This window comes from Bubalus bubalis, chromosome 12 (genome assembly GCF_019923935.1).
Source record: "Bubalus bubalis isolate 160015118507 breed Murrah chromosome 12, NDDB_SH_1, whole genome shotgun sequence".
Taxonomy (NCBI): Eukaryota; Metazoa; Chordata; class Mammalia; order Artiodactyla; family Bovidae; genus Bubalus; species Bubalus bubalis.
In genome coordinates this window covers 92,261,436-92,289,171 of record NC_059168.1, presented here as the reverse complement: position 1 = coordinate 92,289,171, position 27,736 = coordinate 92,261,436, and the positions used below count along the sequence as shown (strand labels likewise).

General features: G+C 46.5%; 1 protein-coding gene across 2 annotated transcripts in view; it reads left to right on the top strand.

Annotated features, from left to right (window-relative positions):
* The window catches only part of TTLL11 (tubulin tyrosine ligase like 11), a 262,147-nt gene that overhangs the window by 96,803 nt on the left and 137,608 nt on the right, over positions 1-27,736 (top strand). For both annotated transcript variants that reach the window (XM_044926309.2, XM_025261621.3), the window contains exons 4-6: positions 1,325-1,900; positions 17,131-17,226; positions 17,977-18,092. In XM_044926309.2, coding sequence (XP_044782244.1) covers positions 1,325-1,900; positions 17,131-17,226; positions 17,977-18,092 — 788 coding nt within the window. The remainder of the gene's footprint in view (positions 1-1,324; positions 1,901-17,130; positions 17,227-17,976; positions 18,093-27,736) is intronic.

The window sequence follows — 27,736 nt, the reverse complement described above, 5'->3', positions numbered from 1 at the left end:
TCTCAAGGATCAGACAAGTGTCTGGGGGAAACTGGGTGTGTGTGAGTGGTGCAGAGTCAGGCTGAGTGTCTGAGCCGGTCAAGTACCCCGGGTAATTATGTGGGTGTCCTGCTGACCTGGAGCTGGGAGGAGAGATCTTAGGATGACGGAATCTGGTTTCAAAAGGTCTCAACAGATCAAAGGATTGAGTGAGTCTACCAGATGAACCTAATGAGAGACACAGAAGCTGAAACTGATGGTTCCTGTGCGTGAGCTCGCTGTAGTGGCGCATTCTGCCCTGTGCACATTTCAGTTTATTTCCTCTTTACAGTGATCCGGGGGGGAAGGTTTTTATATCCCCATTTTTAGAACGAGAAGACTGAGACGTGGAAGTACAGAGGACGGTGCACACACCTCAGAGCCCTTGATCTGGTTCCAATCCCGGTTCTGCCCCTCAGTCTGCCAGAAAGTTACTTCATCTTTAAAAAAAAAAACAGCAATGTTATAATCGCTTTAAATAAAGACTTTGGAGTTTCTTATAAAGTTTCAAAAATACAGCCAGCAACACCCAGGCTTTATGGCTGCCTTTTATGTGTCGGCTTCAGTGGGCTTCACCCTTTGCATGTGTTATCTCATTTAATCCTCAGAACAATCTTGCTCCTAATTTGCAGACGGAAAAGACGCAGATCATTTATGTAACTTGCACGGGGTCACACAGGAAGTAGCAGGGCAGGGATCTGAGCCCAGACAGTCTGACTTCCAGGCCTGCGCTCCATGTTTCCTGTATTATGAAAAGGGAACAACCATATGTTCTGTGAGGGCTGGATGAAATAACTTTTGTAAAGTGCCTCAAATAGTAGTCCCCACACATAGTGAAGTGAAGTGAAGGTCACTCGGTCATGTCTGACTCTTTGTGACCCCATGGACTATACAGTCCATGGAATTCTCCAGGCCAGAATACTGGAATGGATAGTCTATCCCTTCTCCAGCAGATCCTCCCAACCCAGGGATTGAACCCAGGTCCCCCTGCATTGCAGGTGGATTCTTTACCAAGTGAGCTATCAGGACTTGCACAGGGTGATAGCTAATAACCAGCCAATACCTGGGGTTGGAACCCCGGTCTCATGATTGCAAACTGGCTGCACTGTGGGGGACAAGATCGGGGGCCATTTGGGGGTCACTGTCTCAGTACCCGGCACAGTGTTACCTCTCTGGCAGGTACTGAGTGAGTCCTTACATAGGTGGGGTCATTCTGCACTTATTCACCATTTGCCAAGGTTCTGCTGTGTCTCGGGGACCAGAGGGGACAGGAATATGGTGCTAACCATCCTTTTTCTCCCCCCAGGTTCGAATGGTGAAAGATGGGGACCCCTCCTGGAAGCCCACTTTTATTGTGAAACCTGACAGTGGTTGTCAGGGTGACGGAATCTACCTCATCAAAGACCCCAGTGACATCCGACTGTCAGGGACGCTCCAGAGCAGGCCAGCAGTGGTCCAGGAGTACATCTGCAAGCCCCTCCTCATCGACAAACTCAAGTTCGATATCCGTCTGTACGTCCTCCTAAAGTCTCTAGAGCCCTTAGAGATCTACATAGCCAAAGATGGACTCTCTCGGTTTTGTACAGAGCCGTACCAGGAGCCCAACCCCAAAAACCTGCACCACATCTTCATGCATTTGACCAACTACTCCCTGAACGTCCACAGTGGGAACTTCATCCATTCGGACAGTACTAGCACAGGCAGCAAAAGGACTTTTTCTAGCATTCTCTATAGGTTGTCCTCCAAGGGTGTTGACATCAAGAAGGTCTGGTCCGATATCATCTCCTTGGTGATCAAGACCGTCATTGCCCTGACTCCAGAACTCAAAGTGTTCTACCAGTCAGATATTCCTGCGGGGAGGCCGGGCCCCACCTGCTTCCAGGTAACCAGCGCCAGTTCCCAGCCGGAGTTCTTGGCCTTGACTGGGCCCTTGGAAGGCTCCCTGGTCTCCTGTGGGGTGAGGGATGGGGGCGGGGTGGCCAGAGGGGTGGAAGGATGGTTGCCCGAATGGGCTTTGGTGTGAAAGCAGGGTCCAACTTTCTGCTTTCTATTCGCTGGTGGTGTGACTTGGGGCAAGTTACTTCCATTTTCTCACCTGTAAAATGAGACTAAGAGTAAACCTCCCTTAAAGGATGTTTGTAAGAGTCAAATGAACAGTATGGAAAGCCCCAGTGCCTCCCATTCATTCTTTCTTCCTGTAGTTTTCACCAGCTGCTTAGCAGGGGCCAGGCACTCTTCGAGGTACTAATGAGACAGGAAGTCAGGTCCCTGCTGGCTGATGCAGAGAATCTGTGCTCTTGTGGGAGATGAATAAGTTAAAGAGCAATTTGTATAGGGACTTCCCTGGTGGTCCAGTGGTTAGGACTCCACACTTCCAGTGCATGGGGCCTGGGTTCACTACCCGGTGGGGGAACTAGGATCCAACAGGCTTTGTAGGATGGCCAGAAAACGGAAAAAAAGCCATTAGTATGAAGAGTCACGAGTGCTGGAATAGAGGAAACACACCAGGAAACATACCAGGTGCTGTGAGATTGTGGGGCCATCTAACATTTTCTGAGTGGGAACGAGGGTGGTCTGCGAAGACTTCCCAGAAGTAGCAGCAGTTAAACTGGGACCTGGAGTAAGAGTTAGATGGAGCAGGCGAGACTGGAGAGGGCTGGGGAGACAAAGCATCCTGGGGGGAGACATGCTTGCAGCCCCAGATGTGAGTCTGGATGGAGGGTGGGGTTTGGAGCAGAGACATGGAGGGAGATGAGGAAGTTGAGGTGGGAGAGGTCGGTGGGAAAGCTGAGAGCAGTGGGGTCCACGGGAGGGTGCCCAATGAGCACAGATGCACTCAGGTTTGCGTGTGACAAAGACCAAACTGGCCACAGGGTGAAGACCAGATTGAGGGGAGGCTAGGAGCAGGATTGTGGGGGGAACTAGTGAGCTGAATGCTTTCCTACGAGCAAGAGAGGATGCTGGCTTGGGTTGTGAAGGGCTTGGTGGCGTTGGAGAGAACAGATGTGAGAACCATGGTGGTGGTGGTGGTTTAGTCACTCAGTCGTGTCCAACTCTTGTGACCCCACAGACTTCAGCCCGCCAGGCTCCCCTGTCCATGGGATTCTCCAGGCAAGAATTCTGGAGTGGGTTGCCCTTTCCTTCTCCAGGGGATCTTCCCAACCTAGGAATTGAACCTGGGTCTCCTGCATTGCAGGTAGATTCTTTACTGACTGAGCTATGCGGGAAGCCCATGTGAGAACTATGAAAGGGGTCAAACAACCAGACTTGGTGATTGGCTGGGGCTGGGGGACAGTGGACAGACCATGGCGGGGAAGAGGCGGAGAACCCAGACCGACTCCCGGCTGGCTTAGGTGCTTGGATGGATGAAGAGAATCCACAGGAAGGGGGCCAGGCTTGTGGGCAGGGGTCAGGAGTTGGACTTGGACATGCCTCTGAAGGGCCTGTGTGACATCCAAGTGGGGAGATTAGGTGGACATTGGGCATCTGATCCTGGAGTACAGGAGCGAGAGGGCTGGGCGGGAGAGAGATGGGAGCATCAGTGTTCAGACGGTCATGGGGCCGTGAGTCAGGGTGAGCAGAGGCCCGAGAAGACCCCCTTGGGCACTGCCATTCAGTAAGGGACAGGGTGATGTGTGGAGCACTGGGTCAGCCAGTGGGCGGGGAGGAGATGGACATGAGGGTGGCGCATCCTTCCAGGTCATTTGGCTGTGAAGGTGGTGGGGGGAGACCCGGAGTCCAGGTGCTTTGTGGGGACACAGTTTCCTGCAGATAAATTGGGGTAGGGAGCAGATGATACAAAATAGCACCTCCGGGACCACCTTGATCTAATCTTGAAGCAGTTAGTATATAAGAAAGAATACGTGGAACATGTGTGTAAGCTATGAAGCAGAAGCACGAAACCATCATCTCCAACTTACCTCCCAACCCAAGGTCCCCAATTATAGTGCTGCTCCCTGATCCCGTTCCTCACCCGAGGTAACCATCATCCCGAATGTTCTCGTTATCATTTCCTTGCTTTAAAAAAAAATACTTTTATTATATGCGAATATATCCCTAAGGAATATATTGTTTTGCTTGTTTCTGAGCATCATAAAAACACTGCAATCATGCACATAGTCTTCTGCCACTTTCTTTTCAGCTCTGCATGGAGGTAGATCATTGGTTCCGTTTCATTTGCACGGCTGTACATCCCATTGTAAATACGCACGCTTTGTTCATCGGTTCTTCTATCATTGAACGTTTGAGTTGTTTCTAGTCCTTTAAAGGCTGTGGCAGGAGAGATGCAGGTAGCGTGGAACAGGAAGTGGGAGGGGGAGGCAGCGGGGCAGCATCTCTGACGGAGAGGATGCTCGTTCGACAGCAGGAGAGGAGGCTGGCCCCAGGATACAGCCCCAGATCCAGAGAGGCTACCCTGGTAGTGGGAACCAGTCAGCAGGCTTTCTGGGAAGGCCGGTGGAAGCCTTTGACGGGGCATTCAGGCAGTGGTCAGTTTTGGGGGTTGGGCGGGGGGTGGTGGTGGTGGAGGTAATTGTCATCCAAAATCTGTCCTTAGGCACTTGGACCCCAGGCAGGATGTCCAGCTCAGCCATCAGGCTTAGGGCATTATAAAGGGGAAGTGGGCACAACTTAGAGGCAGGACCAGAGAAAACAAATCCTGGCTTGAGCCACTGGAAGGTGAGGGCAAAGGAGAGAGTTGCAACGTGGAGGCATCCAGGGGTCATCCCAGGGGACTGCGTGGTCACATCTGTTCGACAGTGACAGCTATTCCGGGAGCATCATGTGGGCCCTCGTGCGTGGCCAAGCCGCAGAGCCCTGGCACAGTGAGGGTGCAGGGTGGAGGGCCAGGCCGCGGTTTTTCTGCCTGTCTTGCTGTGGACCAGTGGCATGGGGCGGCCATGGGGTGGAACCAGGGCCCCAGCTGCAGGGCAGACAGAGAGGGAGCCGCTGGTTTGGACAGAGCACAGCTGGCACATGAACCACAGGCCCGTAAGCGTTTTCCACTGTTCGACCACGCTGAGTGCTGCCAGGCCTGGGGTCGGGAGAGGAGCACAGGGCCGGAAGCAACCCTCCAGGAGGAGTTCATCCTCTTCCCGGCTGGGGGCCCCGTGGGCACGTTTCCTCACCACCCCGAGCCTCTGTTTCTTTCTCTGTGAATCCCCTACACTCACCTCCTTACCTGCCATCCTGGGAGCAGTGTGAAGTAATGAGGGTGAAATCCTTTGATGTGGAATAAAGCATGTGGTGGTTCAGTTGCTCAGTCGTGTCCAACTCTTACAACCCCAGGGACTGTAGCCCATCAGGCTCCTCTGTCCATGGGATTCTCCAGGCAAGAATACTGGGGTGGATTGCCATTTCCTTCTCCAGGGGATCTTCCCGATCCAGGGATCGAACCCACATCTCCTGAACTGCATGAGGGTTTGTTACCGACTGAGCCAACAGGGAAGCCCACAAAGCATTAGATACTTGAAATCTGTTTTAAAGTACATTTCAGATTCACAGTGATTGAGGAAACAGTGTCTTGTTCTCCTTGGAGTCCTCTCTTGCTTTCTTTATCCTTATCACTTGTTGAAACACTTGTTAGTTTAGGTCTCGAACACCTGAACTAACTTGGAACCCAAAGATTTGGGGACAACACATGGTTCTGACATGGACTTGCCGTGTGACGTTCTATAAGCTGCTTGACTTTTCTGTGCCTCCGTTTCCTCACCTGCATCACAGGGCTGTCGTCCAACTCACATGAGATCAAGATGATAAAGGGCTTTGTAAACTATAACGTTTTGTGCATATATAATGCATTTTTTCTTTGTCATGGACGCCCCTTTTGCTTGTAGCCAGGCCTGGCCCAGACTGCAGCATTCCAGAACATACACTCTAAGCCAACAAAATTACATTTATCCTAAACATGTGACTGTGACCCCTTTCCAATCACAGCCACAATAACTACTTGGGAAATTGTGATGGCCCAGAGCAGGGGCTGGCGTGGCTGGGCTGTGGGCAGGTTTCCTGTAATCTGTTGCCTAGGAACGTGGCTGCCCTGTCATTCTGGTCTGTCCCCCTGTCATTGCCCAGACAGCCCTCAGCAACATTTCCCCCTGTCAGTCTTCTGGAGGGCAGCTCTGTGACCCTGGCTCAGAGAGTCAGGCCCGTCTGGGTGTAGACGATTCATGTGGCAGAAATGCACACGCAGCGGAGAGCTTTCCAGCATAGTTCAGCTCTCGTGAACTTTTCTATCTCAGTTCCACAGCTGGGTTTCTGTCTTCCTCTCGCTCTGGGTCCACTTCTCTCCTTGGTTGTGATCCTTTCCCTTCAGTGTCTGGAGGAGGCACCTTCCGTGAGTGCTAAGGTGCTTCTTCTCTCCCTTCTTTGCTCTTCTGATCTCCCCCACCATCAGCCCCAAACACCCCACAGGAAGGAGGGGAAGGAGCAGCCCAGTGCTCACACATGGGCTTGAGTTTAGTTCTCAGACGCCCTGGATTTGCGCTAACCCCAGCTCCTGCTTCCAGCAGCTCCAGCTGGAGAGCTTGGCAAGCTAACCTTTCTCTGCCTCAGTTTCCTTATCTGCAAATAGAATATTGGTCCCTGCCTCACAGAGTTGTTGTAAGACTGAGTGAGAGAAAACTGTGTTGAAGGGTACCCAGCAGGCAATCGCTTAATAAATAAGGTCATATCATTTGCTATCGGTCACGACAGTTGTTCTCAAACTAGTCTACGAAGAAGTGCCTTGAACTTAGGGGGAAACCAGGAAGCAAGTCACATTTCCAACTTAATGGAACACTGGTGTTCCAAGGAGCACAGTTTGAGAAACAGGTCCTGACCCCCGCTGCCTCCCAGCCTGGCCCCAGCCTCGCTTCCCCGTTCCTCCCAGATCCACGCGAGTCTGCCAAACAGCTGACTCCTGTCTCTTGGACATCCTCCGTGTTTCCCCCCTTCTGCCCTTTTGTTCTCTCCTGGCTTGGCCCCTTCTGCCACGCTCTCTCTTCTGCCACGCTCTCTCATCTTCTCCCTCTCTTGTAAAATCTAGTGCTGGCAAAGTACAGCTTGAATCCCACCTTCTCCATAAGGCCTTCCTAGACCACTTTTGACATGTAAGGTTTTTTTTTTTTTTCCTTCTTTAAGACACATATGCTGGTCGCCCACTGACACAAGCCCTGAGCTAGCTGTGGGCGTGTGGTGTGGGCAAGGTTGCAGTCCTGCCCCTAAGAGGCGTGCGGTGTGGTGGGGAACACTGCCATGTGGGAGTCGTGAGCACCATGGGGGGACATGTGCAGGATTATGGGAGAACACAGACAAGGCAGCTTGTCTGCACCCCCTGCGTTGGAAGTGCAGAGTCTTAACCACCGGACCACCAGGGAAATCCCAGTGCGACCACTTCTAACCAACACTGCTGCCTCCATCCCAGTCCAGACAGCTGTCATCTTGTACTTGCATCACTGCAACTGCCTCCTAATTGATGTTCGTTTTCCCACTCTTGCTGCTTGTAGCCTATTTTTCTCACTGTAGCTAAAGTGATTCTTTTAAAACATGTCAGATTAAATTACTTCCCCGTGTAAAGTCTCCAATGGCTTTCTCATTGCATTTAAAATCCTGGCTCCTTACCATGGCTTGCAAGATGCTACATGATCTATCCCTTGCCATTCTGTCTGACCTCATCTCCTGTCTCCCTCCCTCTCACTCCTTGCTGTTCGTCAGAAGTGGCCTGTGTTCTTGCCGTTCCTTCTGCTTGGGACGCTCTTCTTCAGCTCTTCAAATGACTTATTTGCTCACTTCACTCAGTCCCTGTTCATACATCACCTCCTGAGTCTTTGGCTTCTGCTCGTGATGGAGTAACAAAGACTGGACTTAACCTTCTTTTGAAAACAACTAGAATACCAGACAAAGTACACGAAAGAAGTGTTTTCATTTTTGTACCACAGACAGCTCGGCATTGTAATCCCCAAGAAAAGTGGGGGAATAAAAGCCAAGATGCGTCTATGGTTGCCTCAGCTTTCTGTCTGGGGGCACTCTCTAAGACACGGGCGGGGGTGAGGGGGCACCTAACCAGAGCCCTGCGACCTCAGTGAGTTGAGGAGATGGAGATAAGCATTTTAGTGATGCCAAGGTGGCTGGAATTCTGTGGGCAGAATTCTTTAAAGGAGGGACCCAAGCAGGAAAAGAGCTACAGGAACCTGCATGGGAATCCCTGTACACCTTTGCTGAGTGCTGGGCTATTCATATGCAGAGGGTTAATCCATAGAGTTGGGCAAAGAATGACCAGGGAACTGAGAAGATGAACCAGAGCTCACACAGAGCAGGGAGATGTCCAAGCTCCAAAGAGTCAGTGTGGAGAGTGCTTGGTGGTTACTGGACACATTCAAGGGAGACTGCAGAGAAGTTCTGTCCTAATGGATTGAATCTTCCCTGGGATGAAAGTTACTCTAGACTCAACCTGCTGCTGCTGCTGCTAAGTCCCTTCAGTCATGTCCGACTCTGTGCGACCCCATAGACAGCAGCCTTCCAGTCCTAGTAAAGCTTAAATAATAGGCCTGGAAGGTATCAACGTAATCTGTAAATAACTGAGTGCCTAAAAATTTAAGTTCAGTTCAGTCGCTCAGTTGTGTCCAACTCTTTGTGACCCCCTGGACTGCAGCACGCCAGGCTTCCCTGTCCATCACCAACTCCCAGAGCTTAGTCAGACTCATGTTCATTGAGTTGGTGATGCCATCCAACCATCTCATCCTCTGTTGTCCCCTTCTCCTCATGCCTTCCATCTTTCCCAGCATCAGGGTCTTTTCAAATGAGTCAATTCTTTGCATCAGGTGGCCAAAGTATTAGAGTTTCAGCTTCAGCATCCGTCCTTCCAATGAATATTCAGGACTGATTTCCTTTAGGTTTGACTGGTTTGATTCCTTGCAGTCCAAGGAATTCTTAAGAGTCTTCTCCAACACTGCAGTTCAAAAGCATCAGTTCTTTGGCACTCAGCTTTCTTTATGGTCCAATTCTCACATCCATACATGACTACTGGAAAAGCCATCACTTTAACTAGATGGACCTTTGTCGGCAAAGTAATGTCTCTGCTTTTTAATATGCTGCCTAGGTTGGTCATAACTTTTCTTCCAAGGAGCAAGCATCTTTTAATCTCATGGCTGCAGTCACCATCTGCAGTGATTTTGGAGCCCAAGAAAATAAAGTCTGTCACTGTTTCAATTGTTTCTCCATCTATTTGCCATGAAGTGATGGGACCAGATGCCAGGATCTTAGTTTTGTGAATGTTGAGTTTTAAGCCAACTTTTTCACTCTCCTCTTTCACTTTCATCAAGAGGCTCTTTAGTTCTTCCTCGCTTTCTGCCATAAGAGTGGTGTCATCTGCATATCTGAGATGTTATTGATATTTCTCCCAGCAATCTTGATTCCAGCTTGTGCTTCATCCAGCCTGGCATTTCACATAATGTACTCTGCATATAAGTTAAATAAGCAGGGTGACGATATACAGCCTTGATATATTCCTTTCCCAATTTGGAACCAGTCTGTTGGTCCATGTCTGGTTCCCGCTGTTGCTTATTGACCTGCATACAGGTTTCTCAGGAGGCGGGTAAGGTGGTCTGGCCTAAAAACTTCACACTTTTTAAAAAGAAGACAAATCCAGATACTGAGCATTAAATGTCCAATATCCAATAAAAAGCCACTAGATATTCCCCAAGGCAGGAAAAGGTAACCTATACCCAGGGGGAAAATCAATAGGAACAGTCCCATAAATATTAGAAATAATGAAACTGATAGAAAAAGGATGTTAAGACAGCTACTACAACTGTGTACAAAAGTTTAAAGGAAAATAGTTTACTGTAGAGAGAAATGAAGCTATGAAAAAGAACCAAATGGAACTTCTAGGAACCAAATGGAAGAAAACGCAATATCTGTATTGAAAATTTCACTGGATTAAGATTTTTTTTTATTTTTAAACTTTACATAATTGTATTAGTTTTGCCAAATATCAAAATGAATCCGCCACAGGTATACATGTGTTCCCCATCCTGAACCCTCCTCCCTGCTCCCTCCCCATTCCATCCCTCTGGGTCGTCCCAGTGCACCAGCCCCAAGCATCCAGTATCGTGCATCGAACCTGGACTGGCAACTCGTTTCATACATGATATTTTACATGTTTCAATGCCATTCTCCCAAATCTTCCCATCCTCTCCCTCTCTCACAGAGTCCATAAGACTGTTCTATACATCAGTGTCTCTTTTGCTGTCTTGTACACAGGGTTATTGTTACCATCTTTCTAAATGCCATATATATGCATTAGTATACTGTATTGGTGTTTTTCTTTCTAGCTTACTTCACTCTGTATAATAGGCTCCAGTTTCATCCACCTCATTAGAACTGATTCAAATGTATTCTTTTTAATGGCTGAGTAATACTCCATTGTGTATATGTACCACAGCTTTCTTATCCATTCATCTGCTTATGGACATCTAGGTTGGTTCCATGTCCTGGCTATTATAAACAGTGCTGTAGGATTAACAGCAAATTAGATACTGTAGAAGAAATGATCAACAAACTTGAAGACATAGCATTAGAATTTATTCAAAATGAAACACAGAGAGGAAAGTGACAGGAAAAATAAGTGAACAGACCCTCAGTTACCTATGGTACAATATCAGATGGTCTAACATCTGTGTAATTGGAGTTTCCTGAGCAGAGGAGACAAGGAAGATACAGAAAAATATTTGAAGAAATGGCCACACATACAATAATGTGTACACACACACACCAAGGCTTATCAAAGTCAGATCAGTGACAATAAGAAAATCTCAAAAGCAGCTAGAGAGAAAAGACACATTATGTGCAGAGGAATGAAGGATAATTGAAAACCTCTCATCAGAAACAGTGCAAACCAGAAGACAGCAGGATGACAAATCTCACAAATCCCAGGCCCTTCCTGACCACCAAGCCCTTCCCTCCATGCACTGCACGCACTCTGTGTTCTTACCTGGTCATAGATGTTTACTTGCTTGTGGTCTCTCTTCTAGAATGTAAGCTCCAAGAGGGCGGGACTTAAAACGAACCTTGTCTTCTTCACTGCTTTATCTCCAGTGGCTGGAATACTACGTAGTGCTGCTCAATAAATATTTGATAAATAAAGTTGTCTTCCATTTAGAAGACAGCAGAGAGCAGGAAAGCATTCTAGAACGACTAATGTTGTTTAGTTGCTAAGTCACGTCCAGCTCTTTCGCAATCCTGTGGACTGTACCTCCCAAGCTCCTTGGTCAAGGGATTTCCCAGGCAAGAATACTGGAGTGGGTTACCATTTCCTTCTCCAGGGCATCTTCCCGACCCAGGGATTGAACTCGGGTCTCCTGCGTTGGCAGACAGATTCTTCACCACTTGGGAAGCCCAGAATTACTAACAGTTCAGCACAATTAGAGCCCAAGACATGCAGCGTTGAGTCGCAGGAAATAAAGCTAGAGTTTGACAGAGATGCTGGTCATAGAGGAATTTATTGGACGTGCTCTGGAACTTGGGCTTCCTCCTGTAAGCCAGGATTTTAGGTGGAGGGGTCCTAACATTTTATTTGCATTTTAGAAAAATTACTCTGGTAGCCCTTTGTGCGAGGTGATTTTGAGAGCAGGGAAATGAATGGGGGAAGGTATTAAAGTAGTCCAGGTGAAAGATGGTGCAGGTTTGATCTAGACTAAGAACAGGGAGATTGGGCCAGGTCTAGAAAGCTGTTTTGGAGGTAGAATGTGCAGAGCCTGTGAACAGCTAGATGTGAAGGAAGGAGAGATTTCTGGCTGACTGCTGCTGGCTCAAAGTCCCTCACAGGCTACAGTTAACATATTGTCTAGGACTGCAGTCATCTTGAGGCTACAGGGGAAAGATCCCCTCCCCAGCTCACTCACATGGCTATTGGCAGGCCTCATGTCCCCCTTGCTATCGGCTGGGACATCAGTTCCAGAGGCCATCTCAGCCTCTCCATCCAGCAGTTCACAACGTGGAAGCTGGCTTCCCTTACTGTTGAGGGAATAAGAGAGTAAGAGAATGCATCTCAAGATGCAAGCTGCAGTCTTTTTATATAACCTAATATTTGAAATGCTAAGCTAAGTCACTTCAGTCGTATCTGACTCTGTACGACCCCATAGACGGCAGCCCACCAGGCTCCCCCGTCCCTGGGATTCTCCAGGCAAGAACACTGGAGTGGGTTGCCATTTCCGTCTCCAATTCGTGAAAGTGAAAAGTGAAAGGGAAGTCTCTCATTCGTGTCCGACTCTTAGCCACCCCATGGACTGCAGCCTAGCAGGCTCCTCCACGCATGGGATTTTCCAGGCAAGAGTACTGGAGTGGGGTGCCATTGCCTTCTCCATATTTGAAATGATATCCCATAATTTCTGCCCTGTTTTGTTTGTTAGAGAAACATTATTAGGTGCAGCCCACTCTCAGGGAAAGGGGCTTACAAAAGGGTATGAATACAGGAGGTGGTATCATTGGGACTGTCTTAGAGTCTGCTGATCGCAGATAGTGAGTTTGGTTATGTTGAATGTGAGGGGTGTGGGATCTCCAAGTTGGGAATATTCTGGATGCAGATGGATGTGTAGTTCAGGGGCTCAGGAGGTAATTCCCTCATTGGAATGTAGGTTGGAGGCTTTACCTGAGTTTACAATCAATGGCTCAGGGCCCTTTTCTCTCCAGCTTGCTTTGGAAGCTTCCGGAGGTGAGGGATGAAGGACAAGATATCTTTGAGTCCCCAGGGCACCCTGTAAGTAGCAACACATCATTGCTGATTGAATGACTTGGAGGGTGGAGAGTATCACACAATTGAAAAGTTTTTTCTCTCTCCATTTGACATTTCCTGCTCTGCCACCAAACTAGAGGGAGGTTTTCCTGTTTCTAAGATGCAGGTTTCTAACATGCAAAGTGGTTGTTAGATTAGATTAGTAGTGTTGTTGTTCAGTCTGACTCTGCAATTCCATGGACTGTAGCCCACCAGGCTCCTCTGTCCATAGAATTCACCAGGCAAGACTACTGGAGTGGGGTGCCATTTCCTTCTCCAGGAGATCTTCCCAACCCAGGGATTGAACTCAGGTCTCTTGTATTTCAGGCAGATTCTTTACCACTAAGCCACAAGGGAAGCCAGGATTAGTAGTATATATATGTATATATACTTGGATCACAATGAACTGTGGAAAATTCTGAAAGAGATGGGAATACCAGACCACCTGACCTGCCTCTTGAGAAATTTGTATGCAGGTCAGGAAGCAACAGTAGAACTGGACATGGAACAACAGACTGGTTCCAAATAGGAAAAGGAGTACATCAAGGCTATATACTGTCATCCTGCTTATTTAACTTCTATGCAGAGTACATCATGAGAAACGCTGGGCTGGAAGAAGCACAAGCTAGAATCAAGATTGCCGGGAGAAATATCAATAACCTCAGATATGCAGATGACACCACCCTTATGGCAGAAAGTGAAGAGGAACTAAAAAGCCTCTTGATGAAGGTGAAAGAGGAGAGTGAAAAAGTCGGCTTAAAACTCAACATTCAGAAAACGAAGATCAAGGCATCTGGTCCCATCACTTCATGGCACATAGATGGGGAAACAGTGGAAACAGTGTCAGACTTTATTTTTTTGGGCTCCAAAATCACTGCAGGTGGTGACTGCAGCCATGAAATTAAAAGATGCTTACTCCTTGGAAGAAAAGTTATGATCAACCTAGACAGCATATTGAAAAGCAGAGACATTACTTTGCCAACAAAGGTCCATCTAGTCAAGGCTATGGTTTTTCCAGTGGTCATGTATGGATGTGAGAGTTGGACTGTGAAGAAAGCTGAGCACCGAAGAATTGATGCTTTTGAACTGTGGTGTTGGAGAAGACTCTTGAGAGTCCCTTGGACTGCAAGGAGATCCAACCAGTCCATTCTGAAGGAGATCAGCCCTGGGATTTCTTTGGAAGGAATGATGCTAAAGCTGAAACTCCAGTACTTTGGCCACCTCATGCGAAGAGTTGACTCATTGGAAAAGACTCTGATGCTGGGAGGGATTGGGGGCAGGAGAAGAAGGGGACGACAGAGGATGAGACGGCTGGATGGCATCACTGACTCGATGGACTTGAGTCTGAGTGAACTCCGGGAGTTGGTGATGGACAGGGAGGCCTGGCGTGCTGCGATTCATGGGGTCACAAAGAGTCGGACATGACTGACTGAACTGAACTGAACTGAATCTAGTATAGATAGATGTGTAGATATAAATATATACTTTTCCCATGGGAACCCCAGGATGTAAAAAAGATAAAAGTTGATCTGATCTGGTCTCCCCAGTGCTTCCCCCTCAAAATAATCTCATATTGAAAAGCACTGAACCAAATAAATTCCTGATTTTCTGCCAGATCTGACATTCTGGGATCTTATGAAAAGACCAACTCTTAGCTCCTCCAAGTTTTGTGATTCTGTTTCTTGAGATCCACTGCTGCTGCATTTTTCATTAAACTTTGGGGGGAAATCCATCTTTCCTTGAACTCATGAAGAACTATAAAGATGACTTTCATTAAATACCATGTGTCAAGTACCATGCAAAACATTTTACATCCCATTATCTTTACTTGCTCCTATCTCCCCAACTCGAGTGTAAGCTCCATGAGAGTAAGGACTTTGTCTAGTCCATGCCTGTATTTCTGGAAGCTGGAAGAGCCTCTAGGGCACAGGAGGCATTCAGTATTTAATGAATGCATGGACTAAGGTAGGCACTATTCTTATGCCCATTTTACAGATGAGGAAACTGGGGCTTGGAGCTGCTAAGTCACTTGCCGGTAGTTACATAAGTTGAAGGCAGAACTAAGATTTGAAATGAGTTCTTCTGGATGCCAAAGCTAATAATGCCATTTCTTGTTGATGGGATCAGTAGGAAACTGGAAAGGGAGCCAGCGTATATTGAGTGCTTTCTTTAAGATGAGCATAACTCTAGGGACTTTTTTGCTTCCATTGTCAACTACCCTGCAAGGTAGCTGTTGTTATGCCCATTTTTTTCTAGATGAGTTATGTGAGGCTCACAGAGGCCTAGAGTTGTGTAGCAAATATGAGAGACCGAACTGGATTGAAGCCCAAGTCTGGCTCCAAAGCACTTCTACACAAGACTCAACACAGTCCATTCCATGCACCAAAGTTTAGGCCCAGGAAAGTTCTGTGCTGCTGCTGAGTGCGGGTCCGTACGGTTGGCGAAGCTTTGCCACTCCTCTTCTCCAGCTTTCCCATAGCTGTGGATTCATGAAATCTCTGTGCACTGAGCTGAGGCGAATCCACCAGGCTGAGAAAGGACAAGTCCAAGCTTCTAAGATGTAGCAAAAAGTAAGCGTCCGTGACTCAGGATGATAAACGTTGACACTGCCTCCCATTGTTCTCTGTAGGCTCATCAACATCAGGTCTCAGACCAGGTCTGAAGTTAGACTGATGATGTCACCAGAGTCTCTTACAGGCCTCATTACTCATATCCACTTGTCATATATTATTAAGCAGATCTATAATACATGTAACATTTTCTACTGAATTTCCATTCCTTTCTTCTTATAACCAGGAAAAGAAAAATAGAGTGAGGATGACTTTTCCCAACTTTTCATCCTTATTGTCCTTTCTTGAAGAATAGCCTCATCTTCAATTACGCACCCTGCCCCCCACCCCCAAATGGTCATTCAGGCTCTGAGTTCATTAATAAGGATGAAGCTACACTTTAATAATTATCATTTAACTAATGCATATTCTAGATAGACAAGTAAATGGATTTCCCCTCATATTTTCTTCTTGAGTCCACAGAGGAGGCGATGCAGCTGTGTCTTTGTTCTCTCCCCTCCTTTATTCTCCATGTTACTTTTTGAAGCTTTGGGATGGTATCACTCATATTAGGAGTTTTCTTCTACCTTATCACCTCCTAGAGAGATAATGACAGTCCTCCCGAGAATCCTGCATCCTCATAGTCCACGTCTGAATCCAATTAGAAACTGCAATCTCAAGGGTGAGGAGATGTTATCTAGATAAAGGGCTGTTTCAGGCCTAGGGAATGAAATGCACAGGGTGACTTATCCCAAGCAGGGGACTCCTGAGGAATTGAAAGAGTCCACAAGACAAAGCCACACCTGAGGCAGAATGCCAGGTTCAAGAGCAGGCGGTTGGCCGGTCAGCAAGGGTGCTAAAGCTGGCCATGGGTGCAGGCTGTCTCCAGGGGCGTATGGGCTGTGCCGTCACAGAGGGCCCCACACTCCAAAGGGCTCCATGCTTGGTTTAATGCTCTGTTTCAGCATCATGAAATTTGTTAATACTTTTTGAACACTGCATATCCGTCTTGCACCGGGTCCCACAAATTGCATAGCAGTTCTGCAGTTCTGAAATCCAGCTCTGTCTTTTATGAGAGGAGCAGTCTCAGGGAAACCCACTGGCCTTTCCAAGACTCACTTTCTGCTTCTGTGAAATGCAGGGCATGATCCCTACTTCAAATATGCTGTCGTGAGAATGAATTGAGACTGTGAATAATTGGTGCATTGTATCATAATTGGTGCCTAGTGGGCACCTAATAAATATTCCCTTCTTCTTGGGTAGGAGGGTCCATGAGAATTATCCAGGGGATTTGTTACTGAAAATACACTGGCTGCATTCCACTCTGAAAGACTCTGACTCATAGGTGTGGGTTAGGGATGAGCAGTGGTTTTGAAAGGGGTCCCTAAGTGATTCTGATATATACCTGAGGTTAAGAAACATAGTCTCGGGTTTTTTAGAGATCCAGCTAAAAGGCAACTTAAAAGAGGAGAACAGAAGGAGAGGGAGAAATTGATGGGCAATTACTGATCCTTAACATAATAAAAAACCTGTTAAAGAAGAGCGAGGTCATCATCTTATAGCCCTTCAGACGACACCGAGGGTGCCGAAATGAACCATGGGAGCTCGTCCCATTACCAAGGCCCCTATACAATTTTCTGCTGTCCATTTGGCCTGACAAGTCCATCCAGAGGGAGGGGGGCTATGGATGAGAGAAGCCAGGGTCAAGGCCCAGGTTGGGGGCAGAGGTGGAATTTACTTTCACCTCAACACCCCTAATACAGTACCCAATTCCTGAAAAGACACTGTAACTAATTCTGAATTATGTTTATCCAGATTTTAGGCTTTGATATTCTTCTCATGAAAAATCTGAAGCCTATACTACTTGAAGTAAATGCAAATCCCAGCATGAGAATCGAACACGAGCAAGAAGTAAGTATTTTGAGTATCTCATTGAATATAGTACCAGCCAAACTGAATGGTCCCAACTCTTCTCTCTGCTCCCTTGGCTAAACAAGATTTGACATTGCCAGATTTGCCCGGCCAAGTTATGTTCCTGCCTAAATAACTTCAGTTTTGTTGAGCTCAGAACATCGTCTATTAATATAAGACCTATCCGACCTATGGTGACTTCCCCGCGTGCCCTTCTCCAGTTCTGAAGATCTGCAAATGGAGAAGCAGCTGAGCCTTTCCATCAGTTTTGACACTAACTAATTAGTTAGCCTCAGGAGATGAACTAATTGAAATTCTATGAATATGATTTAGCTTTGTCGACATGCTTGAGTCCGTAAGATAAATAGTACATTGAGCAGTGCTTATCTCCCTCCACCTGCCCCTCCACCCCCCACTTAAGAATGCATTAAAAAAGACTGGAAGGAAATACACCGACTATTAATCCTGGGTTTTGGGTGGGGGTGGATTATGAAGGTTCTTTTCTTCACCTCATCCATATTTTCAAATATTCTACAATGAGCATATATCATTTTGATAATGAGAAAAACCCAGTGCTATTCTTCCCCCTTCGTGTATTTTATTGATTTGTAAAAGGAAACTGACATTTTAAAGGTAGACTTAAGGGAGCCTTTAAACAATTCTGACAGTACGACCACTGGGGCTGATGCTTGTGGTCAGTTGGTGCTGAATCACTGTCTCTATCATAACACGGAATCCTTACCCTTCAAGCTCTCTCCAGGGGTATTTGAGAATGTCCCCAGTCTTGTTGATGAAGAAGTGAAAGTGGCTGTGATCAGAGACACACTGCGTCTCATGGACCCACTTAGAAAGAAAAGAGAGAGACAGTAAGTATTTTTTATATCATTTATTTCTATCAATTCTGCTTCCCATGTCCTAAGCAGGTAAGCCAAGTTCTCAAAACATGTTAGCATCATGAGTGAGATTCATACCTTTAACAATCTAATAAATCGTATTTTCACCTATGAGTATCACCCTCCAGATATAGTGACTCAGAGTCAAGAGATGGAGACACTTGCAGTTCAGCAGGTGAATTTTTAGCCAATTGTTACCTGAGTCTGGAAAGTCTTTCTGAAAACCCACTCTCCCCCAGTGACAGAATCTCCCCTCCTCACCGTTGCCCACGTGGTGCTTCTCTGTGACACTCAAACATAGGCAAAGAGTACAAAATGCTGGAGAATGGGGCCACAGGTAACTTGGACGTGTGTAGTAAGGATCGCTTTCTTTTAATTTTCTTCATGATGTTAACTCTATTGCAACGTAAACTTTTTGTTTCAAAATCTGCAGAACCAATTGTCGAACCTGTGGCAGTTCTATAATATTTACAACCTTATAATACCTGTTCATCCCACCCACCCAGTTAACATCTAACTGGAATATTGATGGGAGTATGTGCCCGCCCCTCCCTCCATGGAATCACCCCTGATTCCATGATGTCATGAATCATGAAATGTCACTTGGGTATTTTGTTGGTTTTGTTTTCACCAAATTCCTGGCTTTTGCAAAGTGAGGGTTGAGTAAATATCATGGTGCCTGTTTTACGCAGAAAAACCAAAGACAAGCATTTCAAACAGCACTCCTGGTACCCCTGACACATCAGTTGGACCCCGACACCCCCCTAGACTAGTAAAGCATGTGTCAGCTGTGGTTTAGGAACATGAGGACCCTGACTTCCCTGAGCAAGTGGTGCTTCGCAGGCTCCTCTTACTGCTGCCCCTCACCAACTGGGCTCAAGCCCAGATATTGTCAGAATCACCCTCCGATAGAGCTTCTCCTCTTGGCTGCACATCAGAACCATCTGGAGAGCTCTCGTAAATACCAGTGCAAGTGCCCCCACTTCTAGAGATGCTGCTTTTAATCAGCCTGGGCTGGAGACCTGACCATGGAAACAGTGTATGTTCCCCAGGTAAGTCTATCTCGCAGCCAAGGCTGGGCACCACTGCCCTGTAGGAAATGTCACTCTGAAGGAGCATTTGTCATATTCTGAGTCAGGCTGGATGGTGCCTACTTGGTTGAGTTCTCTTCCAGAGCATTCTTTGCTGTGTGAGGCTTGGATCCAAGGCCAGCAAGGCTCACTGAGAACGCTCACCTGTGGTTCACGTGGGCCGATCCCGCCAGGTGTGGCCTCCACCGACGGGGGCGTCAAAGTGGTGGCGGGTCAGGTCTGCGGAACCCCTCACGGCAGCAGCTCACGGCAGCTGGATAATGGGTCTACTCGTATACACATGCAGCTGCCTTTTTTAGCCATCCTTGAGGAAAAGCAGTGGATTAATTGCAGTTTGGTCAGATTCATTGCAATGTAATTCATTTCTCAAAAATCTACTTTCTAATGGTTATTGATCTCACTGGTAGAGAGTAGGTCTTGAGTGACTGGGGGGCACTGCGGGGAGATTTTGGTGGCTATCATGCCAGGATGGCTCAGGGGGATAGATTTTTAAAGAGGACCTTGACACGTTAACCCTCTGATTCCTTTGGTGGGAACAAGTTCAAAGGCTATTGAGTGGCCTAAGCCTTCTTAACCTCTGCCACCAAAACCAGGAAGAGAGGAAAGGGGACTGCTGTATTTCACATTAGATGGCCTCAAAACGTGATCAGCTTTCATTTTCTGGTTCTAGTTGTTTGTTTTTTTTTTTCCTTTTTACTGGCACCTGGCATTCGATGTGATCCATATGAGCTGCAGATCTAAAAGTTAAAAGCAATTTAAATGGGCCCAGGACCATTGGGAGGGATGGGAAAGGCATTTTACGACTTATCAAGTCATAAGTAGCAGCACCTCATTTTTAATTTAAAAAGCATTGACTTTTCTTTTTTTTTTTTAACTGATAACCAAGAACAGTTAGAGCTTCAAGAACCTGACTTCAATCTTAATAGAAAAATGCTTTCATCTCACCCTTTCCCCACCTACAATATAAAGGTGTATGTTAATACCTAAATGGCATTTACTGATATTTTTCCTTAATTATACCTTTTTTTAAAAAAACAAAAACGAGCAACGATTGTCCATGAAAGCATTTTGTAATCTGTAATGTGTGTTATATGTAAGGCATTAGTATCAGCATTTTGATAACTTTGCCATACAGACCAAGGGCTTTTCTGGTGGCTCAGACTATTAAGAATCTGCCTGCAATGAGGAAGACCAGGGTTCGATCCCTGGGTAGGGAAGATCCCTTGGAGAAGGAAATGGCAACCCACTCCAGTATTCTTGTCTGGAGAATTTCATGGACTTAGGAGCCCGGCGGGCTACAGTCCATGGGATCACAGAGTTGGACACAACTGAGCAACTAACACTTTCATACAAACCAAAAGGCTGAAATTATTCTCAATTCCAAATGTTTCAGAATAACTTGGAAAAGCACTGCATTTGTGCCCATAGATTGTTGAACTGTGTGTTCAAATCTGGGACCAGGTCACGCCAACTGCAGGAAGTGACGTCACAAGGACTTCTAGGCCAGCAGTTAACTTTAGAAGCCCGAGTTTCTTGTGTTTGAATAGGATCCAACCTAAATATTTAAAAAACAAATAGTTTCCTTGCCTTGCTCTTCAACTCCTTAGCAAAAGAGAGTTTGATGTGTCCCTCATCAGTTCATTGAATACACTTTGCCACCAAGACTGTTGAAGGTAGTTTTCACTTTTCCTGCACAGACTGAAGCAAAAAGGCTTAAACTGCTCTAGAAAGGTGCAGAGGGGGCCTTGGAAGGGCATCAGACACCTGTGTCTGTGTGTCCTGCATCTTCACACACCCCAGGAGTAGGGGGGCATGTAGGCTGGGGTCCGTATATCGATGGGACAGAGAGCAATCCTCATGCCTTCCACAGGGAGAGGGACCTGTGACCCTACTGAGTGGGTATAGTGGATAGAACTTTCTCCTGAGTTGGAGAGACTGAGATTCAAATCTTGATGTTGAAGATGTGGAGAGCTATTCTGAGCCTCAGTATCCTTTTCTATAAAATGGAGATAATGATGTTTAAGTGAAGCAACATGCAAGACTTACTATATTGTGTGTGTATGCTCAGTTGTGTCCGAGTCTTTGTGACCCCATGGACTGTAGCCCACCAGGCTCCTCTGTCCATGGAATTCTCCAGGCAAGACTACTGGAGTAGGTTGCCTTTCCCTTCTCCAGGGAATCTTTCCCACCCAGGGATTGAGCCTGAGTCTCCTGCGTCGTCTCCTGCATTGCAGGTGTATTCTTTACCACTGAGCCACCTTACTATATAGTAGGTACTTAATAATGCTTAGTTAACTATTCACCAATAAAATTATCTACTATAATTTGAACAAACAAACAGAAAGTGCTTACCATGCTCTTTTCTGGTGTACTTAAATAGACTTTCGAGTTTAAAACCAATGACATATCCTAAAACCAAAGCTGTTGGACCACTGTAACTAGACTTGACATTGGAGCTGACTGCAATGGAAAATTTTGTTTCCATGTAGCATGATGTCAGTTGCCCAGACAAATTTATTTGTTGGGTTAGAAGAAAATATACCTTTGGCCCCTGAAGGAACAAAATAGCTGTCATATGAGAGCTGTTTTGAACTATGATGACTTTTTGTAATATCTGATGACTCTTATTGATTTACTGACTAGGAGTCCTTGGAGGCACTGCAGGGGCGGGGGAAGGGCGATTGATGGGATAGGATTCTAGAACTCTCATATATCTCTGCACACACATATGGAGGTAAAATCCACACAATATAAATCTAGCCTTACAAAAGTATACAGTTCAGTGGCATTTAGCACATTCATAATGTTGTACAACCAGCATCCCTTTCTAGCTCCAAAATATTTTGTCACTCCAAAAGGTAACCCATTATCCATTAAGCACTCACTCCCCATTCCCACCTCTGCCAACCTATTTTCTATCTCTGGATTTACCTTTTCTGGTTATCTCATGTAAATGGAGTTTCTTGTGGCTGGCTTCTTTCACTTAGCATGTTTTTGGTTCACCCATGTTATAATATGTGTCAGTACTTTATTCCTTCTTATGCCCCAATAATGTTCCATTCTATGGATATACCACATTATCCATTCGTCACTTGATGGACATTTCCGGAGGAGTCATTTCTTTTTTAACCAGAGGGGAGCTGGGATGACCTATTTTATACTTAGGCATTCTCTAGATTTCCTTTGAGAGGGAAGGATCTTTTCTGCTACAAGCAGTTTCTAAAGCCCCTGGTTTAATCCAGCCCCATCATTTTATCGATAGAGGCACAGAACTCGCAGGGACCTTAGAAACCAGCATGCTCATCAGCTCCTGGGCTCAAAAACGTCCTTTATAAGCATCCATGTCAGAGGAGCAGCTCGTGTCCCGACAAGGCACTGGACTTGGCATCAGCCAGGTCTGGATTAAAGTCCTTAATCTCTGATCAGTGCACGACTAGCTTGGCCAAATCGTTTTATTCTCTGATCTCATCTTTGAAATGATCAAGGGCTCAAGGGCTCTTCTTGCCTGGACTGTCACTGGCATCATGTGAAATGACACGTACGAGAGGCCTTCGTGGCATCTGAGGGTACTGGACAAATGCTAGTTCTTAGGGTCACCATGTGGTCAGTCAGGCTTCGTTTGAAAGTTATGCTGATAATGGCATGTAAGTCACAGCTCCTGGAGCAGCCTGTTGGAGTTGTGTATGTAATGATTCCGCCCGTCTGAATTGTACAAAACAAAACTAAGATGAAGAAGATCCATCACTTGCCAGGGGGAGGAAATCAGGAAAAACAACTGAAGCGGTCCGCTTTTCTCAAGGTATTTGGGGAGCCTAAGGTTTTCTTTTGAGACACTTCTATCAGAACCAGAAGAGGATAAATTGCTTTCCTATTTTATAAACAAAGTGATTATTCCATCAACTGATTAATTTTTGGAAGATGGGTTTACCCCCTGGTGGAATCATTCTACTAGTATTTTGCTCCTTTTCCTGGATGTAGATGTTTCTAGTAGCCATTTTCCTTTCTTAGGGATCATTACCCTTTAGGACCCCCGAGTAATATAAAGCCGGGGACAGGCTTGGAGGACTCTGAGGGGATTTGTTGATGCCATTCAGTGCCTGGGAGCTGGGGGTAGCTGTGAGCCGCTTGCCTCTTATTCAAAAGTGTACATTTTGAATATGACTATTTAAGTCACAGAAGCCCCTTTTCCCACAGCAGCGTTTCATGGTCCTCTCCCAGCTTCACTTACCTCCTATCACCATGACAACCAAGTTTATATGAAGGGTGGAGTCAGCCTGCCAGTACAGCTTCGTCCCCAATTCAGAGATGTTCATCCTCTGAAGGCTTCACTGGGAGATCAGGCTTCACTTCTTACCTTGACTCTCAAGTGTATCCCTTGGATCTTGTGACGTGTTTAGAACCCAAACACTAGGTGAATCCTCAAATTAGGTTGATTCTATGTAGACTCTAGAATAAAGGTGAAACATTCTAACATAACATTCTCTTCTTAGGGCTTCCTAGGCGGCACTAGTGGTAAAGAAGCCGCCTGCCAATGCGGGAGACACAAAGAGATGCTGGTTCGATACCTTGGTGCAGAAGATCCCCTGGAGGAGGGCATGGCAACCCACTCCAGGATTCTTGCTTGGAGAGTCCCATGGACAGAGGAGCCTGGCAGGCTGCAGTCCATAGTGTCACACAGAGTTGGACACAACTCAAGTGACTTAGCACACACGCATTCTAAGAGAACAAGGAATCTCCCAGTGGTTCGATTTCACAGCTGAGGGCTTGTAGTCTGATCAAGGAATGTAACTCTGTCCTGTCCTGGGGAACAGTATCAAAATACATTAACCAGAAATTCCCTCAAGCCCGGGTCTCTACGCCTTAAATTGGCAGTATGTCCTAACTGAAATCCCCTCAGTGATAGACACGAAGGGTTTCTAAACTATTTGGACTAAACATGCCTTTGTGAATGTAGAACAGTATCTTTCTTACTTTTCAGAGTAGTCTTCTGGAAGCAAGCATTCTTTCAGGAGAATCATCCAACCACCCTGTCAAATGGCCCATCCACTTGCACACAGCTGACATTTTGTTGAAATTCTGGGGCTTTGTTGACCCCCTAATGATTTCTTTGTGGCAAGCCCCTACAGATGAGCATACTCTGACCCCAAGAACCTCTGAAGATTTCACATAAATCAGAATCACAAAGAGATGAATATTTGCACACTTGTTGGGGTTTCATTTTACAACCTGTATCAGGATCACATACACAGATACTGGTTATTTAGAGCATCTATTGGTTATTTAGAGCATTTATTGAGCACTCACTGTGTGCCAGGGAGATGACTGAAAGTGAAGTGACAGTGTCCGACTCTTTGAGACCCCACAGACTACAGCCCACCAGGTTCCCCTGTCCAGAGGATTTCTCAGGCAGGAATACTGGGGTGGGTTGCCATTCCCTCCTCCAGGGGATATTCCTGACCCAGGGATCGAACCTGGGTCTCCCTTACTGCAGGTAATTTCTTTACCATCTGAACCACCAGGGAAAGCCCCAGGGAGAAGACTATGGAAGTGAATTAGCTCACAGGTCAGTAAGGGAGGCAAGATTCACAAATATCTATGAGGTGGAAAGTTACAAGGTGCCCGAAATATAAAGATGAAGTAACGAGGGAAGAAAATGTAAGGAAAGATAATTTCCTGATGAGAAGAGTTAAAAAAAAAAAAAAGACAAGGAAGAGGTGGCAAGGAAACTGAGGTTTAAAGGATGAGTGATATTTGGAACACACGGATGGAAGGGTCTCCCTGGTGAAGGAAACAAAGGCACAGGAGTCTGTTGGGGAAAATGTGAGAAGTTAAGTCAGCTGGTGAGGCAGAGGCGGATGAGTAGAGAGGGGGGCTGGTGGGGAGGTAGATGCAGATCCAGAGGCCAGAGGTGGGTGACCTGGGGTGACAGGCTGAGCCAATCCAAGCTTGTCTTCAACCTGATTCAGAAACACGCAGGCCTCCGGAGGGTCCATGATCCCCGTAACGACACAAAATTTCATGTCCGTGTCTCTTTTTCCTGGAGAAAAGGTCAGAAACTTTTCATCATATTTTCAAAAAGCTAAGAACCCATCAGTCCTATTGTCACTGGAGGCTCCAGGGAGCTGGAGCGATCTGCCCCCTCGGGGTTCGGGGTGTCATGGCTTCAGGATCCGTGACGCCCACCATACCTGGCCAGGCTTCACGTTCAGCAAATTAGAAAAACACGCGTGTGTTTTTAAGTAAGGATGGACAGGAAATGACTAATGATACGTGCGTTATGTGCAAGAAATAAAGCCAGACAGCTCTCTCCCATCCATAAACGTTTAAACATTAAGTCAGCAGTAACCAGTAGAAAGCCTCTCTTGCCTGCAGCATGTTGAGCAGGAACCATTCCTGGGGCTTATGGGGAAGGCGGGTTTCCTGGGCCGAAAAGCCGTTTCGGGGACCATTAGACAGGAGCCGGGCCCCTCCGCCAGTGGGCAGGCCGCTCCTCCCTGTCCCCCCGGGCGCCGAGTAGATGGGCACCGAGACGAGCATATGGCCCGTCAGTCAGCACTTCTGGGGAAACGGCAGAGTGGAATTCTGCGTGGGCCCTTCCAGAGTTATTCCAGGTAGTGACGGGCGAGCAAATGTGTTTGGAAATTTCCTCATGAGCTGCGCCAGTGAGCCTTAAATGTTCATGGGCTCTTAAATGAGGCGTCGTTGGCTTTATGGAAGGACGCCTTGCGGTCTGGGCTGAGGATGGAGGTTTAGATACCAGGTCCACTTGGTCTCAGATAAGTCACTGGACTCCCCTGAACCCAGTTTCCTCATTAAAACAAACCAAAACAAAAAAACCCAAACCAAAAACAAGCAAAAAAAGCAAACAACAACAAACAAAATAAGGGAAGAAAAGGGAATAACAGTGGCTCTGCCTCTGTTACAAGGGACCGTTTGTAGAGGGCTCATGGTGCACGGCACAGTGGTATTTACCTTTGTTCCTGTTTCGTTCTCACAACGGCCATATGCTGTAGCTGCTTCTGTTTTAGGAGGACAGACACTGAGGCCTGGGGAGGGTGAGTGACAGGCCAAAGACCACACCACTTAAAAGCAACAGCCTGAGATTCAAAGCCAAGTGTGTCTAGATCTTGCCTCGAGAGAGTGGATGTGAAGGTATTAAGTGCACTGAGGAGATTGTGCACCCACAAGGCACTGTCCTTACCTGACTGGGCTTGTGTCTTCACCCAGACTTTAAGGCAAGGACGCATCCCTTTAGCTTCAATCACTGAACGTGAGTAGGTGCTCGTGAGAGATCGATCAGGTCCATGTGCGGGAGCTCCATGGCCAGCCAGGTGGCTGCTTCATATTCACTATGCTTCAATTAATGAAGATTCACAATGAATGAAATGTAAGCCAATGCACGACCAGCTTAATGCACCATCTAACAAAATGAAACAGATCCAGACTATCTGTGTACAGTTGGGCATCCCAGACTGGGAACATGCCAGAAGCTCAGAAGAGGGCAGGATGAGCCACAGATGAGGTGGGATCGTACGAAATTACAGGTATTAGATCTTTTTTTTCTGACCCACAACCACTGACACTTTCCTATGATTCAACTAATAGCTGGCCTGGAGTGCTCAAGGCAGCCATGGTGAATGAGGTGGGGCTTACATTTTCTTGGCCTTGATTGGGTGAGAAAGATATAAATAAGCTTGGGGGAGGGAAGGATGGAGGCAGGAAGCTGAGCGTAGGAGTTAGGCAGGGTCCCGGAGGACAATCCATCAGGCCTCCAAAATTGCACTTGGGGTTGGAGAGGACAGATCTTGCTTCTGTGACAGATGCTTCTTGAAATTTTTCTTATTATAAAAGTAATACGTGCTCATTATAGAAAAAAAAGGGAAAATACCAAAGTGCATAGCATGAAATAATAATCTCCCTCAAATTCAACCACCCAGAGCTAATCATGATTAACTTTTTAGTTCATAAAAATGGTATCATTTTCTTCTTTCTATATTGTCTTATAGCTGAGGCCATACTCTCTATATAATTTTTGTATACTGTTTTTATTTTTCGCCATTTTATGCAACAGTAATTTCCCCTTCTTATTAAGAGCTCGGTAAACATCATTTTCATCAGTGGCTGGGTCAGAGTCTGCCTCCGTATGGAGCAATGTTTGGTTTATTTCCAGCATCTTGTGCTTAAAGCTCTGTGTGCTACTAATTTATTTTACTTTTAAAATTATTTATTTGTTTATTTTGTTTTTGGCTGTGCTGACTCTTCACTGCTGCGCGCTGGCTTTCTCTAGTTGCAGCAAGTAGGGGCTGTTCTTCAGCTGTTACACACAGGCTTCTTTCTCATTGTGGCGGCTTCTCTTATTGCAGAGCACCGGCTCTAAGGCACAAGGGCTTCGGTAGTTGCGGTGCCAAGCAGACCGTGTCCCCCGCATTGGCGGGCAGATTCCCAACCGCTGGACCACCGGGGAAATCCTCTGTGTGCTATTTAGAAGTCCATCTTAGGCTAGAGAGAGCCCCTCAGGAAGTGGAA